Source organism: Nerophis ophidion, linkage group LG12 (genome assembly GCF_033978795.1).
Source record: "Nerophis ophidion isolate RoL-2023_Sa linkage group LG12, RoL_Noph_v1.0, whole genome shotgun sequence".
In the NCBI taxonomy this organism is placed as follows: Eukaryota; Metazoa; Chordata; class Actinopteri; order Syngnathiformes; family Syngnathidae; genus Nerophis; species Nerophis ophidion.
This window is the reverse complement of record NC_084622.1, coordinates 19832218-19853209: the sequence shown is the minus strand read 5'-3', so window position 1 is coordinate 19853209 and position 20992 is coordinate 19832218. Positions and strand designations below refer to the sequence as shown.

At 41.7% G+C, this 20992-nt stretch overlaps 1 protein-coding gene across 1 annotated transcript in view; it reads right to left on the bottom strand.

Annotated features, from left to right (window-relative positions):
- Nucleotides 1-20992, bottom strand: part of cntn1a (contactin 1a) — a 114097-nt gene that overhangs the window by 38847 nt on the left and 54258 nt on the right. The window contains exons 8-15 of the mRNA XM_061917045.1: nt 18568-18667; nt 17325-17506; nt 17125-17249; nt 15422-15539; nt 11061-11208; nt 10349-10476; nt 3280-3452; nt 1400-1523 (exon numbers count right to left, since the gene is read on the bottom strand). Of these exons, the coding sequence (XP_061773029.1) occupies nt 1400-1523; nt 3280-3452; nt 10349-10476; nt 11061-11208; nt 15422-15539; nt 17125-17249; nt 17325-17506; nt 18568-18667 (1098 nt within the window). The remainder of the gene's footprint in view (nt 1-1399; nt 1524-3279; nt 3453-10348; nt 10477-11060; nt 11209-15421; nt 15540-17124; nt 17250-17324; nt 17507-18567; nt 18668-20992) is intronic.

Genomic DNA, 20992 nt, shown 5'->3' with positions numbered 1-20992 from the left:
AAAAAGCTCCCAATGGAACACTAGATGTAAAAATTAGATGATTAAAGACATGGACTGCCATGAACACACAGAAGGTATGACATCATAGGCCAGGGGTGTCAAACTCAAATACCGAGTGGGCCAAAATTTTAAACAGAACAAAGCCGCGGGCCAAGGTTGAACAAATTAACCTTTTAATAAGGACCCAAACAAGTTTTGCATTATATATTGAACAAGCGAGGCTTATATAACTTTAGTGACATGCAAAATCCAGTTTCAAGTAATAATAATAATAATAATAATAATAATAATAATAATAATTAAAAGAATATCAATGGCATATCAAATAAAATCTAAATAAACATTTTATGTCTTTTTTTCTATTTGCAATCTCCTGAGGTAAATATCACATTTTTTCCGAAGGCTAATAATAAATTTGAAAATAAAATAACAATAATGAATGAATCAAACATTCAAGCCTTGAAGTAGCAAGAAAAAATGCATGAATAAAACGTTAATTATTGGTCAGTTTGCTGGAAGTTTCCCAGAAGAGTTAGTGCTGCAAGGGTTTCTGGGTATTTGCTCTGTTGTGTTACGGTGCGGATGTTCACCCGAAATGTGTTTGTCATTCTTGTTTGGGGTGGGTTCACAGTGTGGCGCATATTTGTAACAGTGCTAAAGTTGTTTATACGGCCACCCTCAGTGTGACCTGTATGGCTGTTGACCAAGTATGCCTTGCATTTACTTGTGCGTGTGTGTGAGTGTAAAAGCCACAAATATTATGTGACACACTGTTAGTATGGAGGAAAAGCGGACGTGACGACAGGTTGTAGAGTGCTTAAATGCACGCCCCCAATATAGTTGTCCAGGTGGAAATCGGTAGAAATTTGAAGTGAATTAGTGAATTATTTTTGTATAGCACTTTTCTCTAGTGAATCAAAGCGCTTTACATAGTGAAACCCAATATCTAAGTTACATTTAAACCAGTGTGGGTGGCACTGGGAGCAGGTGGGTAAAGTGTCTTGCCCAAAGACACAACGGCAGTGACTAGGATGGCGGACGTGGGAATTGAACCTGCAACCCTCAAGTTGCTGGCACGGCCGCTCTACCAACCGAGCTATGCCGCCATTTGGGAGGATGGTTGCCCCGGGAGATTTTCAGGAGGGGCACTGAACTTCGGGAGTGTATCGGGAAAATTAGGAGGGTTGGCAAGTATGAGTATTAGCGGTGAATGTGGTGTTACAGCGGCACCGACGCTGTATAACACCGGCAGGCCAGATCTAATGCTAAATTGATATTGCCTCAAGGGCCAAATTAAATTACACAGCGGGCCGGATTTGGCCCGCGGGCCAGAGTTTGACACCCATGTCATAGCCAGTCACCACTATGCAGGGCATGATTAGATGCTAATTAGCCCCACCTCTAACGAGCAGGCTGGCAGAGGCAGTGATGTAGTCCACAGGTGTCTGGGCGGTGCAGGTGTAGACTCCAGCGTGCTTCAACTGAGCGTTCTTGATCATCAACTCACCACTGGAGCTCCCGTTCTGCACAAAGTCAGAATTTAGAAGTAGGATGTTTGTGTTAGTGCACTTCATAGACTGACCACGCAGCACTATTCATCTTTAGTGTACTTCATAGACTTGACCACGCAGTACTATTCATCTTTAGTGTACTTCATAGACTTTACCATGCAGTAGTACTCATCTTTAGTGTACTTCATAGACTTTATGATGCAGTAGTACTCATCTTTAGTGTACTTCATAGACTTTACCATGCAGTAGTACTCATCTTTAGTGTACTTCATAGACTTTATGATGCAGTAGTACTCATCTTTAGTGTACTTCATAGACTTTACCATGCTGTAGTACTCATCTTTAGTGTACTTCATAGACTTTATGATGCAGTAATACTCATCTTGAGGACTCAAAGATCACATGTGTGTTCATCCTAAAGCTCATCCAGTAACATCTGACCAGGGGAACATGGTCTTTATGGCAGACTATCTAATAACACACATACAAACCCCGTTTCCATATGAGTTGGGAAATAGATAGATAGTAGATAGATAGTACTTTATTGATTCCTTCAGGAGAGTTCCTTCAGGAAAATTAAAATTCCAGCAGCAGTGTACAGAGTTGAGATCAATTTAAATAAAAGTAAAAAGTAAATAATGGGGGTTTAAATGGAAACAAAATGGAGAAATATTACAATAAGAATAAAAACTAAAAAGCAACAATGGGAATAAAAATATAACAGTAAAATAAGAATATAACAAGACAAAGTAGGCAGTAGTGACCATGTTATGAAAACATATTGCATTGTTATTGTTTTGCATCCCCTGTCATCCTAGTACCCCCCGCTCCCCGCCCCAGAGAGGAGTTGTACAGTCTAATGGCATGTGGGACAAAGGAAAAGGAAAAATTGTGTTAGATAAACAGAATACAATGATTTGCAAATCCTTTTCAACCCATATTCAGTTGAATATGCTACAAAGACAACATATTTCAATCAATCAATCAATCAATGTTTATTTATATAGCCCCAAATCACAAATGTCTCAAAGGACTGCACAAATCATTACGACTACAACATCCTCGGATGTTCAAACTCATAAACTTTTTTTATTTTTGAAAATAATCATTAACTGTAGAATTCGATGCCAGCAACACGTGACAAAGAAATTGGGAAAGGTGTCAATAAATACTGATAAAGTTGAGGAATGCTCATCAAACACTTACTTGGAACATCCCACAGGTGTGCAGGCTAATTGATAACAGGTGGGTGCCATGATTGGGTATAAAAACAGCTTCCCAAAAAATGCTCAGTCTTTCACAAGAAAGGATGGGGCGAGGTACACCCTTTTTGTCCACAACTGTGTGAGCAAATAGTGACTGAAGCTGTACATCAAGCAAGAATGGGAAAGAATTCCACTTTCAAAGCTTCAACAATTAGTTTCCTCAGTTCCCAAACGTTTATTGAGTGTTGTTAAAAGAAAAGGTGATGTAACACAGTGGTGAACATGCTCGTTCCCAACTACTTTGGCACGTGTTGCAGCCATTAATTCTAAGTTAATTATTATTTGCAAAAAAAAAAAAAGTTTATGAGTTTGAACATCAAATATGTTGTCTTTGTAGCATATTCAACTGAATATGGCTTGAAAAGGATTTGCAAATCATTGTATTCTGTTTATATGTACATCTAACACAATTTCCCAACTCATATGGAAACAGGGTTTCTACATAAAACCACTATTCTGTCATAAAGACAGTGTGCCAGCAGATAAAACCACTACTCACTCACCAGGGGGTGTTCATAGTGCTGGTCTTGCTGGTCAAGGTCAATGGTGTGTCCGTCCAAGGACCAGATGAAGGTGATGTCCAGCGAGGAGTCATGTGACGCGGCACACTGCATCCAGGCGGTCTGGCCCACCGTGACATCAGCGTTGGAGGGGGCCAAGGTGATCTTGGTGGAGTCTGAGGGACACCACACAACACAACATGACACAACATGACACGACATGACACAACATGACACGACATGACATAACATGACACGACATGACACGACATGACACGACATGACACGACATGACACAACATGACACAACACGACACAACATGACACAACATGACACACGACACGACATGACACAACATGACACAACATGACACGACATGACACAACATTACATGACACGACATGACTCAACACGACACGACATGACACGACATGACACAACATGAGACAACATGACACAACATGACACGACATGACACAACATTACACGACACGACATGACTCAACACGACACGACATGACACAACATGACACAACATGAGACAACATGACACGACATGACACGACATGACACATGACACAACACGACACGACATGACACGACATGACACAGCATGACACAACATGACACGACGTGACACAACATGACACGACACAACAAGACTCAACATGACACAACACGACACGACATGACACAACATGACACGACATGACACAACATGACACAACATGACACAACATGACACAACATGACACAACATGACACGACATGACACAACATGACACAACATGACACGACATGACAAGACATGACATAACACGACACAACACGACACGACATGACACGACATGACACAACACGACACGACATGACACAACACGACACGACATGACACAACATGACACAACACGACACGACATGACACGACATGACACGACATGACACAACATGACACGACATGACACAACATGACACAACATGACACGACATGACACAACACTACACGACATGACACGACATGACATAACATGACACAACATGACACGACATGACAGGACATGACACAACACGACACAACATGACACGACATGACACAACATGACACAACATGACACAACATGACACAACATGACACGAGACTCAAAATGTCATGTCAGCAATTCTACTTCAAATGTGAAACTAAACAACTTTCTACTGCTTTTCCCTTTTGTTGGAGCCTATCCCAGCTTCCAGGTGCACCCTGAAACTAATATGCCATATAAACTCCTTACATGTTAAGTGAGATATTTGTTTGTTAACATTTGATGGTGTACACTTTTTAAAATTCCCACATTTTGTGAGCTTTTCATAATCATCAAATGAGGAGGTTATTGTTATTTGTCATTACTTTCACCTTCTCAATTTATATGATGTTATATGTTAATTTGTGTCACATATTATGTTCACCTTCTTAATCTATATATGTTATATGTTAACTTATGTCATATATTACGTTCACCTTCTCAATCTAATCGCTGGAATAAACTAAGCTTGTTGGAATATTGCAGTGTTTTGGAGCTGGTCATGGAGGACAGATCCATCAATCCACATGTACAGTTTGTACGTGTAGAGTTCTGACATGTACAGTTTGTACGTGTAGAGTTCTGACATGTACAGTTGGTACGTGTAGAGTTCTGAAATGTAGAGTTTGTACGTGTAGAGTTCTGACATGTACAGTTGGTACGTGTAGAGTTCTGACATGTACAGTTTGTACGTGTAGAGTTCTGACATGTACAGTTGGTACGTGTAGAGTTCTGACATGTACAGTTGGTACGTGTAGAGTTCTGACATGTACTGTTTGTACGTGTAGAGTTCTGACATGTACAGTTGGTACGTGTGGAATTCTGACATGTACAGTTTGTACGTGTAGAGTTCTGACATGTACAGTTTGTACGTGTAGAGTTCTGACATGTACAGTTGGTACGTGTAGAATTCTGACATGTACAGTTTGTACGTGTAGAGTTCTGACATGTACAGTTGGTACGTGTAGAGTTCTGACATGTACAGTTGGTACGTGTAGAGTTCTGACATGTACTGTTTGTATGTGTAGAGTTCTGACAAGTACAGTTTGTACGTGTAGAGTTCTGACATGTACAGTTGGTACGTGTAGAGTTCTGAGATGTACAGTTGGTACGTGTAGAGTTCTGACATGTACAGTTGGTACGTGTAGAGTTCTGACATGTACAGTTGGTACGTGTAGAGTTCTGAGATGTACAGTTTGTACGTGTAGAGTTCTGACATGTACAGTTGGTACGTGTAGAGTTCTGAGATGTACAGTTTGTACGTGTAGAGTTCTGACATGTACAGTTGGTACGTGTAGAGTTCTGAGATGTACAGTTGGTACGTGTAGAGTTCTGACATGTACAGTTGGTACGTGTAGAGTTCTGACATGTACAGTTGGTACGTGTAGAGTTCTGAGATGTACAGTTTGTACATGTAGAGTTCTGACATGTACAGTTGGTACGTGTAGAGTTCTGAGATGTACAGTTTGTACGTGTAGAGTTCTGACATGTACAGTTGGTACGTGTAGAGTTCTGACATGTACAGTTTGTACGTGTAGAGTTCTGACATGTACAGTTTGTACGTGTAGAGTTCTGACATGTACAGTTGGTACGTGTAGAGTTCTGAGATGTACAGTTTGTACGTGTAGAGTTCTGACATGTACAGTTGGTACGTGTAGAGTTCTGACATGTACAGTTTGTACGTGTAGAGTTCTGACATGTACAGTTTGTACGTGTAGAATTCTGACATGTACAGTTTGTACGTGTAGAGTTCTGACATGTACAGTTTGTACGTGTAGAGTTCTGACATGTATTTGCTTGAGCAGGTGTACAATCAGAAGAGGGAATACATTTCTTAGAATAGCATATTCAGGGCTCTTGCATCATGCTACACCACATTGGTATGAATCATAATCTTAATGAGTGACAGTCAGCTCTCTCTCACTAAAAGTCATCACATTTAAAAGCATCCTTATTCTGAAATGCTACAATCTATTCCTGCTGAAGCTTCCTGGGTTCCACCCTGGGAGGTTCTAGTCTGCAACCCGCAGCTACCTCTGGCTTTGAAACAACATATTAACAATTTACTTTACTACAGTTATTTTGAGAGCTGTGGAATCTTGTCATATGAAAATAAAATATTGTCTCCTATTGGTCATCTCTTGCTGCCAGGCCATTTTATTGTTTTAGCTGTAAGCTAGCAATGGTCAGATAAAACAGCAACAACATTTCAGATGAAAATAGAAGATTTTCAGATGAATTTGCTTTCACCAAAGACAAGGTTGTCCTTTTGTCCAATGAAACATGCCGCAGTGGTCTGACTTCACAATATTGACTTTTACCCAAATCCATTAATTAGAGAAGGACCAGTATGTTTGTTTCTAATCTTCCAAATAATTTGGTTAATTTGCTTTGTTAAACCCAGAATTAAATGTGAGTCGTTGTTTGATTTCATCAATTCTATAACGAATATGTAACAAAACTCTAAGTGGTGTCATTTTAGTCATCCAACAGAGTTTGCATTCTAAGTGGCTTTTATTTGGGGGAAATGGGCTGAAAAGGCTCTTCATATGCTGAAGGTGGAGTGACTCACAGATGTGGAATGGTTGGTTGATTTGACATTTCTCTCTCAAATCTGACATTATATGACTTTTATTTTTTATTGTTATTATAATGGTATTATGTCCATCCATTTTCTACCGCTTATTCCCTTTCGGGGTCGCGGGGGGCGCCGGCACCTATCTCAGCTACACATGACTTCTATTTCTGAAAGTAAGAGCTGCACAAAGTGGCTGGGGAGAGGAAAGTCTGGGCTTCCCTACTTAGGCTGCTGCCCCCGCGACCCGACCTCGGATGGATGGATGGATATTTCTGACAGTAATAAATAGTGATGGTATCGGGGATAATGATTAATACTTACCTAATGTGTCTACTAAAATGTTAAAAGTCATGTATATTCAAATAATACCATATCAAAAAAAAAAAAAGAGTAAACGTAAGAAAAACAGAGAAAAAATTACAATGTAATGAGGAAAAAAAAACGTTTTTTAAACTAATATTAATAATATACTTGGTGACATACAACACAAAGGTATGTATTTAAATATATATTTAATATCTGCTTCTAGCATTTTAGAAAAAAATATACACTTAATTTTTCAGTATGTAGCCCTTGGTGGAAAAAGTTTAGACACCCCCTAATTTAAGATATTAGAAGCTCTAAACATTTAAATAAAATATAGTACAAATACGCTTACTCAATTAAAAAATTAAACGCCTGAATACATTTGAAAAATTCCAACAGGCTTGAAAAACACTGAAGAATAATATTTTCATACACACAGACTTTCTGACGACTCACTTACAGAATCGTATTATTATATTTATATTCTGTTCTTACAAATTGCACAGAAAAGAGCAGAAAAAAATAGTATGTCATGAAAAAAATCTTAAATGTTCTAATAATTAATAATAAAATACCTATTCACCATTAATACAAAGCTGAGACAATATCTGTTTCTAGCATGTTTGAAATAAAATGTATCAATATGGCATATTTTAACTTTAAGTATGCGGCCATTAGTGGAGAAAGTTTGGATTTTAATATCCAAGTTTGGATTTTAATATCCAAAGTATGGAAATATTTGAGAATTGATATTAGAGCATACAGATCTGGTATCGATATCCCCGTGTATGTGTTAATAAATAACACATCAAAATATCTAAGGTTGTTTAAGGTGATTTTGAGAATGTTTTATTTTGTGAAAATGATGAATGCATAATAATGGTGATCATTGAATAACCCTGATTATAATTCTACAGTCAAAATCCATATTTGCTATCAATCAAATGCCCTCCAAACACTCACCAAATGCTCACACGATTCTGTTTTTCATTACTTTAGTGACACTAATTTGTTCAAAGAAGTCACATTTGTTGATCACACAAATAGTTGCAGCACACACGTTGTCCACTGGGGGGCAACAGAGAGCTGATGTGAAAGATGGCGTCATGCTTTCCACCTCCCTCAGACATGCAGAATAATCACCTCCACCTTTATAGCCCAGCCACCTAGGATCACCTCCACCTTTATAGCCCAGCCACCTAGAATCACCACCACCTTTATAGCCCAGCCACCTAGAATCACCTCCACCTTTATAGCCCAGCCACCTAGAATCACCTCCACCTTTATAGCCCAGCCACCTGCTTCCTCCACCTTTATTTGTACTACTGATGAAACACTCATTGTTTACAGCCATATCCTATTTAAAAACAACAGGAACTATATATATTTTCATTTTAGTAGGTAGACATATTTACGTTGCACTTTACTGTTGTGTTTTCTTTTCTTTTTGTCTACGCATGGGAGAATGCGAAACAAAATTTCGATTCCTTTGTATGTTTTTACATGTAAAGAAATTGAGAAATAAAGCTGACTTGACTTGTAATCCATCCACCTAGAATCACATCTACTTTCCCACCTTTATAGTCCAGCCATCTACAAACCCCGTTTCCATATGAGTTGGGAAATTGTGTTGGATGTAAATATAAACAGAATACAATAATTTGCAAATCCTTTTCAAGCCATATTCAGTTGAATATGCTACAAAGACAACATATTTGATCTTCAAACTGATAAAGATTTTATTTTTTTTGTAAATAATCATTAACTTTAGAATTTGATGCCAGCAACACGTAACAAAGAAGTTGGGAAAGGTGGCAATAAATACCGATAACGTTAAAGGAATGCCCATCAAACACTTATTTGGAACATCCCACAGGTGTGCAGGCTAATTGGGAACAGGTGGGTGCCATGATTGGGTATAAAAGCAGCTTCCATGAAATGCTAATTCACAAACAAGGATGGGGTGAGGGTCACCACTCTGTCAGCAAATTGTCGAACAGTTTTAGAACAACATTTCTCAATGAGCTATAGCCAGAAATTTAGGGATTTTACCATCTACGGTCCGTAAAATCATCAAAAGGTTCAGAGAATCTGGAGAAATCACTGCACGTAAGCGATGATATTACAGACCTTTGATCCCTAAGGATCAAAGGTCTGCAATATCACCACATGGGCTCAGGAACACTTCATAAAACCACTGTCAGTAACTACAGTTGGTCGCTACATCTGTAAGTGCAAGTTAAAACTCTACTATGCAAAGCAAAAACCATTTATCAACAACACCCAGAAACACCGCCGGCTTGGCTGGGCCCGAGATCATCTAAGATGGACTAATGCAAAGTGGAAAAGTGTTTTGTGGTCTGACGAGTCCACATTTCAAATTATATTTGGAAACAGAGGACGTGGTGTCCTCCGTGACAAAGAGGAAAATAACCATCCAGATTGTTATAGACGCAAAGTTCAAAAGCCAGCATCTGTGATGGTATGGGGGTGTATTAGTGCCCAAGGCATGGGTAACTTACACATCTGTTGAAAAGGATTTGCAAATCATTGTAGTCCGTTTATATTTACATCTAACACAATTTCCCAACTCATATGGAAACGGGGTGTGTACAATCACAGCTACTTCCTCCACCTTTATAGTCCATCCATCCATCCATTTTCTACCGCTTATTCCCTTTGGGGTCGCGGGGGGCGCTGGAGCCTATCTCAGCTACAATCGGGCGGAAGCCAATTGCAACCGAGATAGACTCCAGTCCATCCATCTATAATCACATCTACTTCCTCCACCATTATATTGATGTACCTGTTACCTTATTGATGTACCTGTTACCTTATTGATGGACCTGTTACCTTATTGATGTACCTGTTACCTTATTGATGTACCTGTTACCTTATTGATGTACCCGTTACCTTATTGATGGACCTGTTACCTTATTGATGGACCCGTTACCTTATTGGTGTACCCATTACCTTATTGATGTACCCGTTACCTTATTGATGTACCTGTTACCTTATTGGTGTACCTGTTACCTTATTGATGTACCCGTTACCTTATTGATGTACCTGTTACCTTATTGGTGTACCTGTTACCTTATTGATGTACCCGTTACCTTATTGATGTACCTGTTACAGAGAGAGAGCCGGTGCTGTTGGCCTTGCCGCGGTCGTTCTGGGCGAAGCAGGTGTACCTGCCCTCATCCGCACGAGTCACGTTCAGGATCTCCAGGCTGCCGTCATCCCAGATGAACAGCCTGAAGAAGGAGAAGAAGAAGAAGAAGAAGAAGAAGGAGAAGGAGGGGGAGAAGGAGAAGAAGAAGGAAAAGAAGAAGAAGAAGAAGAAGAAGAAGAAGGAGAAAACTTGTTCATGGGAGAAGCGGCTGAATAAAAGATGAGGAGGTTAAAAGTCCAGAGTGTGTTCTTGGAAAATGAAGCAAAATGAGATAAAAGTGCTTCTTCCCAAATAAAGTTGAAGAGAAAAAAAAGAGTGAAAGTGAGCTGAAGGCAAAAATAAAGATTCTCTTTTTCTTTGCATATCTCAGCTCATGCATGACAACTAGCGCCATCCAACCCCTCCTCCCAGCCCCTCTGTCGGGGTGGGGACAAGGTCGGGGTACCCCCACCCACTCAGATTAGGCTTGTTGTGTCATCCCGGCTGACGAGTCGGGGACGCAGCTTAATGTCAGGAGAAGCACATAAATCAACAACTGCTTTGTGGCATATTTAGCAGATTTAGACGATCCAGGGCTTATTTCAATCTCCCAGGGATGAGCGCACACTGATCTTTGGCCCACATAGACCAGGGAGACCCACACAGCCCGAGGAGAAGTTGGCTCACCTGCTGGAGTTGCTCAACAGTTCCGTCTCTTTGCTCCAGGAGATGCTGGGCCTGGGCGCCGCTTTGGGGCGACATTCCATCACCACCCGGCCGTTTCTCGGAGCCAGGACATGTTTGACGGGGTTGTGTTGAAATGTGGGGGCGCAGGCTGGTGGGGATGAGAGAGGAGGGGGTATGGATTATTGATGCAGGCAAGCATGAATGAATGATAAAACATGTTAAGACCCACACGTCTATCCCGGCTGATTAAAGGCTCGGGTTCACGAGGGAGCACTTGATCACCCCTCTGTATTCTAAAACCAAATAGCAGTTGTACCAAATGTGCCGGATAAGCCTGAGAGGTAGTTTAAAAGTGATTTTATTAAGCTCTAATGGAAACACACTGATTTATGTCTTTTCATGCTGATGATGTTTAATGTTTCCAGTTAAACTTCCTTACTGCCGCATCTTCACCATCTCCTCTGCCTCTGCTGGCAAGATGGAGTCGTCCCTCAGGATCTGCCTGACTCCAAGATTGTCACACTGTACAAGAACAAGGGAGACCGTAGTGACTGTAATAATTACCAGGCTCAACATCGTGTGGAAAGTCTTGCTTGACTCCACCTCTTTGCACAACGTGTCTTCCCCGAGTCACAATGTGGCTTTAGGGCAGCAACACCCACAGTGGACATGATCTTCACCCTTCAGCAGCTGCAGGAGAACAGAGGAGACCCTTGTATCTCGCCTTTCTGCAGCTCACAAAAGCCTTCGACCTTGTCAGTGGAGATGGTCTCTTCAAGCTGCTTGCAAAGATCGGCTGCCCCCGAAACTCCTCGCCGTCATAAGATCATTCCATGAAAACACAGGATTCTGTATGTTGGGAAGGAGAAACATCAGAAGCCTTTCCAATTTGGCTTTGTGGTTGCGCCAACCATCTTGGGAATTTTCTTCTTTCTCGTTCTGTCTGCTGTTTTCGGCTCATGTTCTGAAGGGGTCTTCCTACACAAGAGCTGATGGCAAACTTTTCAACCTCGTCTGTTAGCGCTCCAAGACCAAGGTGACCAGTGTCCTCCTGAGGGAAAATCTTGTTGCTGATGATGCAACTCTCGCACCCCACACCGAGTCCGGGCTCCAGAGGCTGATGGACAGGCTTTCATCTGCCTGTAAAGAGTTTGGTCTCACCATCAGCCTAAAGAAGACCAACGTCATGGTCCAAGATGCTCAAACTCTACTCTCCGTCCGTCTCCATCGATAATCAGACTCAGGAATGTGTCAACACCTTTACATACCTTAGATCCGCAATCTCCAGCGTCTTGTCACTCGACACAGTACATGCCGTCCGTCTTGTCGGAGCCGCCAAAGTGATGGCCAGGCTGTCCAAAAGAGTATGGTCGAACAACCAGCTATTCACGCGCACTAAACTCCAGGTCTACCCAGCCTGCATCATTAGCACACTGATGTGTGGCAGCGAGGCCGAGACCACCTACAACAGACATGAGAAACAGCTAAACAGCTTCCACCTGCGCTGTCCTCGCCGCATCCTGGGAATCTCATGGCAGGACAAAGTTCCCAACACAGAAGTCCTGGAACATGCTCACTCCACCAGCCCGTTCACCATGCTCAGCCAACGCCGCCTCAGATGGCAGATGGATTGGCCATGTCCACAGGATGGACCCCAGCCGGCTCCCCAGAGCTGTCCTGTACGGCGAACTGTCACCAGGCTCCAGACCCCTTGGTCGCCCCCGCCTGTGTTTCAAGGACGTTTTCAGACCTGACATGAAACAGGCAGGCATCAACCAAAACTTGCAAGAAGCTGCAAAACACCCCAACGTTTGGATGCAGACTGTTGCCACAGGAACCCGAGATGCACATCTCCTTGCTGCAGGCGAGGAGACAAAAGCGGAAACAGAGTGACGCAGCGTGACCTGCACCTGTGCCAGAACCCTCCCCAGGGACTGTCACTCCAGAGTGGGACTGCCCAGCCACAGCCACCGCTGCAAGAAAGAATGACCTCACCCAAGTGCAACCCATCATCACCACTGCATATACATATATATATATATATATATATATATATATATATATATATATATATATATATAAATGCTAATGCTAATGAGTGTGTGGCTCCCATTAACGCTATTGTGGGCAAAAAGACGTAAACTCTAGCAACACTGTCATATGTGAGCTACAATGCTAACATCATGCTAGGATAACCTAGCATCATTTACTTTACAACTACCATGTCCTGAGAGAACTCCTGGCTACATTTAAAAGATGTGTGGCAAATCTTGATTTATTTTATTTCAAAATGTCAAAGTGAAGTGAATTATATTTATACAGCGCTTTTTCCTCAAGTGACTCAAAGCGCTTTACATTGTGAAACCCTATATCTAAGTTACAATTAAACCAATGTGGGTGGCACTGGGAGTAGGTGGGTAAAGTTTCTTGCCCAAAGACACAACGACATTGACTAGGATGGCGGAAGCGGGGATCGAACCTGCAACCCTCAAGTTGCTGGCACGGCCGCTCTACCAACTGAGCTATACCGCCCCAGTAGTAGCGCATATAGCAGGGCTATTCAACCACATCTTGAAGAGGGCCGCAGTTTTAAGAGCCCGAGGGCTCATGCCACTGATTAGCATCAGCAATTTTACACGGAGATCTCAAGACCTCTAAATGTGTTCATAAAAATAGAACTACGATGCATATTACAAACAAACAGCTTGAGTGGAATAATTAATACTTACAGTTTAAACACTTTTAGGGCGCATCAAAAGACTAGATTTAACTTCATGGTAGAGCAGATAGTGGTGCAGCTGTGCCACCAACTACCCTAGGGCAAGTGTGGCTACAAATGTAGCTCACCACCATCAAGTGAATAAAGGATGGGTTGTCAGCTATCTGTGGAGCACTTTGAGTGTCTGGAAAAGTGCTTTATAAACTATTATTATTAAAATTATTCACTGCCAACTAATGTCTTGGAATTGCACCAGCATGGAAATTCTCCTGCAGTGGCTGTATCATACTAGCAAATGGGACCCAGAGCAATGCTAAGAAAACAAGTGGAAAGCACCATCCATCCCATCCATCATCCTTCGCTTATCCGGGGTCGGGTCGCGGGGGCAGCAGCCTAAGCAGGGAAGCCCAGACTTCCCTCTCACCAGCCACTTCTCAAGTGGCTGCTGAGAAAGTGGAAAGCACAGTTAACATAATTAGCAAGGCTGTCAATCTTTGGGCATCAAATGATTCTATTCCATTGTTGGGGTTTACGATTCGATTTAGAATAGTTTCTCCATTCAACATTCATACTTTTTAATAACATTGGGTGCCACACTACTCGCCATTAAATGTATCTAAGCTACAAGTTACTCTCCATTAAATGTAACTAAGTTACAGGGGAAGCTATCCCTGGAGAAGTGTAGCAAGTTACATTACAAGCTGCAGGACAACAGAAGCTAGCTACATGAAAGCTACATTGAACAACATGTCTATCTATGGTCCACATGTATACAAATATTACTATCCAACTATCTGTCATTTGCCTCTAGGGGTCACTCTATGTATTTATTAAGTTTGCCTTTTCTTTTGCCCACCCCTATAATGTTATTCATGTGGTCTACCTCCAGTAAAAAAGAGCAAATGTTGACAAAAAAAGAAAGGAAGACTTGTGTGTAGTTTGGGAAGAGTTGCTCATGGTTACGTGCAGTAAAACTTTCCACTGAATGTGTGTTCCTACATTTGTGTTCCACGTCTTAGATGAAGAGAGCACTTGTGATTGTGCTTTACAGAGTCAACAACTAAGGCATTGTTTTCTCTAAATGTGTGTAAATATGGCCAAGGACACGCATTATTGTGGCTTTCATCTGCATCACTCAAGGAAAATTCTCATTTGTCAGCTTGAAGCGTCCCTCTGTCTCGGACTCCCTCCTGGTCATGTGACATGAGTGTCTGTTATGATTGGAGGAGTCGCCTTATCTTGCCTCTGATTGGCCACTTTCACCCTAACCTTAGTTCCTATGACTCGTCATAGGAATACCAAGCAATCATCATGGATCTTCTCTTTTCTACCTTCTCCATATTGTTTTGACCTGGAGTCACACTCCATCTTCTCTCTTTGGAGCTTTCATCTTCACTGGCTCGCTACATTTGTCTACAAGTAGCTGAGCTCCAGGCAAAGCTACTGGTTAAAAGTGCTACATGTTGGCTGTTACTGCCCATCACAGTGCTCCATGTTAAAAGACACAACATTGAAGTACATCACATGTTGACACAGTTGAACATGAGCTACAAAGGAGCAGGAAGAAGCAGAGCTTCAGAGAATTAGAGGGGATATGGTGTGAACCTCGCTTTGTCATGTGACATTTACCCAGCTGACTCACCAAACACACGCAGCTCGGCGGTGGCGAAGATGACTCCATGGTGATTCTCTGCAATGCACTGATACATCCCCGAGTCCTCAAACCTCAGGCTGACCAACCTCAGCTCCTTCTGCTCCAACTGTGGAGAAAAACAGCAAACATTTTCATGCAGTCTGAATTGTTCTCAGTCAGTCAGAGGAGAAGCTCATGGAACAGACGCAACCTCCGCCCCTACTCTTGGACTTGGATTGTTTAGACTGGCTGCAGCTGCAATCTCACTTTCTCTTGCTGCCTGTCACTCTGCTGCAGGGCTTGATCGACTCACGGATCTTTGGGGCCCAAGACAAAGTATGAATATGACATCCCGCCCACACGGACAATGACCAGCATAGCCCCTGATCACCTCAGCCTCTCATCCCACTTCCAGGCTGACTGTTGCAACATTTTCTAGCATCCAACATCCAACAACCCTTCCCTGAAGCACCACCATGACCGTCATAGCTCGCATTACACAGTCAGTGAACATTGCTCCAAAGTAGGGATTTTGTGTTGCTGTATTGTGAATACAAAAGTAAACCTTGACCAGCACTAAGCATTAATATTTGATAAAAGACTGTTTCCTTCATGCCCTCTTATCACACAGGAAGAACCCGCCAGGTGTACATCTCATTGCACTACTTACTTAAGGCAACCAGAAGCCACGTAATACGGAACCAAGACTAAAGTGGCCATCAACAGTTAGCTTCTACAGCAGGGGTGCCCAAAGTGCGGCACAGGGGCCATCTGTGGCCCGTGACTCGATTGTCATTGGCCCTAGGGACCTTGCGAAAAACACCAGCCAAAATTGGAAAAACAGCAAGAAACACAAGGAGAAAACCCCAAAATATTGACATCAGTTAATAATTAACAACACAAAGCTTTGTTTTTTTTTTTAAAAAGAACCTAATTAATATATTTGTATAATTGTTTTCGTAAGGGCTAGATCTTGCTTTGGTTTATGCCTGAGACCAGGAATCTTGGGCTGCAAAAGGTTGGTGACCAGTGTTTATTGTATAATGCATATTCTCCAACGGATTGTAAATAATGTAAATAACTCAATGTATATACTATGATGATTAACCTGTGTGATGACTGTATTATGCTGATAGTATATATTTGAACCATGAATTGATTAACGTGGACCCCGACTTAAACAAGTTGAAAAACTTATTGGGGTGTTACCATTTAGTGGTCAATTGTACTGTACTGTGCAATCTACTAATACAAGTATCAATCAATCAATCAATGGTACGAGGGGGTCCATCCAGAGGTCCGCCAAAAAAAATCACTTGATTAATGTAGTTTTTTCCAATATTCAAACACAGTGTTACTGTTCAAACTGTTTGACTTGATGAAAGTACAGTGTTTTATTTTCTATATTCAAACACAGTGTTACTGTTCAAACTGTGTGTGACTTGATGAAAGTACAGTGTTTTTTTTCCTAGATTCAAACACAGTGTTACTGTTCAACCTGTGTGTGATGTCACCGTGACCAAAACTACTAAATATTTTTGTTAAATAAAACCTTTGTCTTTTTTTTAATGGATACCTAGGCTTACTGCGCTACTGTTTTTTAATGCCGGTCTTTATGGTGGTACTTGGCGAGCCAAGTTTCTTCTGAGGTGGTAATTGGTGAGAGAAGTTTGAGAAGCCCTGGCATAATGTATTGAGATATTGAACATTACCGGCTGTCCGTTCTTCATCCAGCGGATGCGAGGTTGAGGTTTTCCCCTGGCAGAGCAGGACATGGTGTAGTCGCTGCCCAGGTCTTTCTCCGTGCTGCGGATGCGCTCCACCCACTCAGGAAAAGCTGGAACATGGCATCATGTGAGTGACAAGAAGTTCTAAAAGAGCAGAAGCTTGAGAACAACTGGGAGTGGATTACCTTCCACGGACAAAAGTGCGCTGTGGTAGTCCTTTCCCTTTGAGTTGACCGCCTCACATTGATACAGACCGCCGTCCTCTACCTGCACGTTGTACAGGTGCAGGTGCGCCTCAGACGTCCGCAACTCGTGGTTGGGAGGCAGATCGCCGTCCAACTTCTTCCAGCGGATCTTTGGCACAGGACTGAAGACAAAATGATTTGATATTGTATGCATTAGTCAGGCCCAAAAAATGCTTAAAAGATGCTAGAAGCCTCACATCAAGCGAGATCTTATATACAGTAAGAAGGCCCCATTCATCACCATTTATCTGACACATGAAATGTGACAAAGTGTGATGCACTTTAGCCGTCAGATGGCAGTAGAGTGTTGAATATCTTAAAATGTGTTTTGTGGCAATTCCACCTCGTCAGTTGCTATGTGGATTGGCGCTTTCCATCATTTTCAGCAGACCTCAATGTGAAATGATTTTGTTAAGTTTTCTCCGCTGCTACGCTAACTTAGCTGTCAACACACAGCACTAGCTGCTGCTCTACCATCAGTTCTGACCACAGTTAGTTCCGCTTTGTAGTTACTTTATAGCCTCCTCAAAAATCAAAATATTTCAAAGCAAGACTGAAGTTTATGCATGTTTTACAAAAAAGTAACGTCAATAGATTTTTAAGACCTTTCAATTCGTATTTAAAACCTTTTATGAGATTTTAGGAGAATTTTTGAACTTTTAAGGCTGTAAATTCAAATGATTGGATTTAAGACTTTTTTAGGCTTTTTAAGATCCTGCGGATACCCTGATGCACGTCGCCTGTCCTCTCTGCATCCTGGGATTACGCCAACCCCAACCATGCGAAACAGACCAGAATTGATTTTTAAATGCTTCTACAAATGAAAAGGCACAAAAAGCTGTTTACATGAAACATTTCAACAATACTGGCTCCAAAAGTGTCAGAAAGGTCAGGTGGCCCCCAAGGTGTGTCGTTCTGTTGACATCTAAGCTCTGCATAGGTCGTTGTAAATCCTTGTATTGCTTACAGTAGTTGTGCCATTTATGTTTGAAGGTGTCCATTGACTACACCACAGACTACAGATGAGCTCATTGAAGCCTTGTGAATAATGTAACGTGTCAACGGTCCATAAACTAATTCAGAATGAAACGCCATTTTGGGCCAAAATCGACTTGTTCATAAGTCCCTCCGTCCCCACTTCCATAAAAAGGACCCTCCCAAGACAAGAAGTGCTAATGCTTACTTTCCCAATGCGAAGCATTCCAAAGTGACGTTTTGCCCCACCAGAGTTGTCGTGTCTGGGAACTTGACTCGGAGGTCTGCCGGGTACTTCTTATTGGGACCTGTGACAACAAACATTATCCAATGATCCATGTCAAGATACCAGACTTCTATAAGGGCGTGGCCAATGTGACATCAACATACAATTTGCATAATTGTTGATGCGTACATAGTCATGCTATAACTAATTGACATACATTTGAAAATAAGTCTGTTATTAGGAATCAGCATGAACATTTTTGCTGTATTTGTATCAGAGTTGTTGTAGAATATAGCTGCTGAAACACCAGCACAGTCTCCAATAACAGATGAAAGATAAACATGCTAGATTTGACCAAAAAAAAAAAGATTGATATCAACGAGAGCAACGGAATTAAAGTTGAAAAATGATTTGGCAGCGTGTTATACTTCTGATTGGCTCATTTTGCTGTCAATCAAAAAGGTTCAGCCATATGAGTTGGGAAATTGTGTTAGATGTAAATATAAACGGAATACAATGATTTGCAAATCCTTTTCAGGCCATATTCAGTTGAATATGCTATAAAGACAACATATTTGATGTTCAAACTCATCAACGTTTCTTTTTTGGCAAAACATCATTAACTGCCAGCAACACGTGACAAAGAAGTTGGGAAAGTTGGCAATAAATACTGATAAAGTTGAGGAATGCTCATCAAACACTTATTTGTAGCATCCCACAGGTCCAGCCATCCATTTCCCACCGCTTACTCCCATTGGGGTCGTGGTGGGTGCTGGTGCCTATCTCAGCTACAATCGGGCGGAAGGCGGGTGTGCAGGCTAATTGGGAATTGGTGGGTGCCATGATTGGGTATAAAAAAAGCTTCCCAAAAAATGCTCAGTCTTTCACAAGAAAGGATGGGGCGAGGTACACCCCTTTGTACACAACTTCGTGAGCAAATAGTCAAACAGTTTAAGAACAACCTTTCTCAAAGTGCAATTGCAAGAAATTTAGGGATTTCAACATCTACGCTCCATAATATCATCAAAAGGTTCAGAGAATCTGGAGAAATCACTCCACGTAAGCGGCTTGGCCGGAAACCAACATTGAATGACCGTGACCTTCCATCCCTCAAACGGCACTGTATTGAAAACCGACATCAATCTCTAAAGGATATCACCACATGGGCTCAGGAACACTTCAGAAAACCACTGTCACTAAATACAGTTGGCCGCTACATCTGTAAGTGCAAGTTAAAGCTCTACTATGCAAAGCGAAAGTCATTTATCAACAACATCCAGAAACACCGCCGGCTTCTCTGGGCCCGAGATCATCTACGATGGACTGATTCAAAGTGGAAAAGTGTTCTGTGGTCTGACGAGTACACATTTCAAATTGTTTTTGGATATATTCCACATCGTGTCATCCGGACCAAAGGGGAAGCGAACCATCCATACTGTTATCGACGCAAAGTTGAAAAGCCAGCATCTATGATGGTATGGGGGTGCATTAGTGCCCAAGGCATGGGTAACTTACACATCTGTGAAGGCACCATTAATGCTGAAAGGTACATACAGGTTTTGGAACAACATATGCTGCCATCTAAGCGCCGTCTTTTTCATGGACGCCCCTGCTTATTTCAGCAAGACAATACCAGGCCACATTCAGCACGTGTTACAACAGCGTGGCTTTGTAAAAAAAGAGTGTGGGTACTTTCCTGGCCCGCCTGCAGTCCAGACCTGTCTCCCATGGAAAATGTGTGGCGCATTATGAAGCGTAAAATACGACAGCGGAGACCCCGGACTGTTGAAGGACTGAAGCTCTACATAAAACAAGAATGGGAAAGAATTCCACTTTCAAAGCTTCAACAATTAGTTTCCTCGGTTCCCAAACGTTTATTGAGTGTTGTTCAAAGAAAAGGTGATGTAACACAGTGGTGAACATGCCCAATCCCAACTACTTTGGCACGTGTTGCAGCCATTAAATTCTAAGTTAATTATTATTTGCAAAAAAAAAAAGAAAATGTATGAGTTTGAACATCAAATATGTTGTCTTTGTAGCATATTCAACTGAATATGGGATGAAAAGGATTTGCAAATCATTGTATTCTGTTTATATTTACCTGTAACACAATCTCCCAACTCATATGGAAACGGGGTTTGTACTTCATTCGTTTCCACAGAAACAAATTCCTCACTTTTAAAGGTGCGGCGGCTTCAATGTAGCCGTGGTGCATGTAACCCTGTACCCAAACTGCAAAGAGGATGCAGGACAGTTAATGTGTGTTTTAGTCTTTCTTCCTAGCTATAGTTCCACTTCCTAGTCCGGCTTCAAATGACTTTACCATTGTTTCTGGGCACCTGCTCTTGATTGGTGATCAAGACCTCTGATCACTAATCATTTGTCTAATGTTCATGGTGTGCCTTTT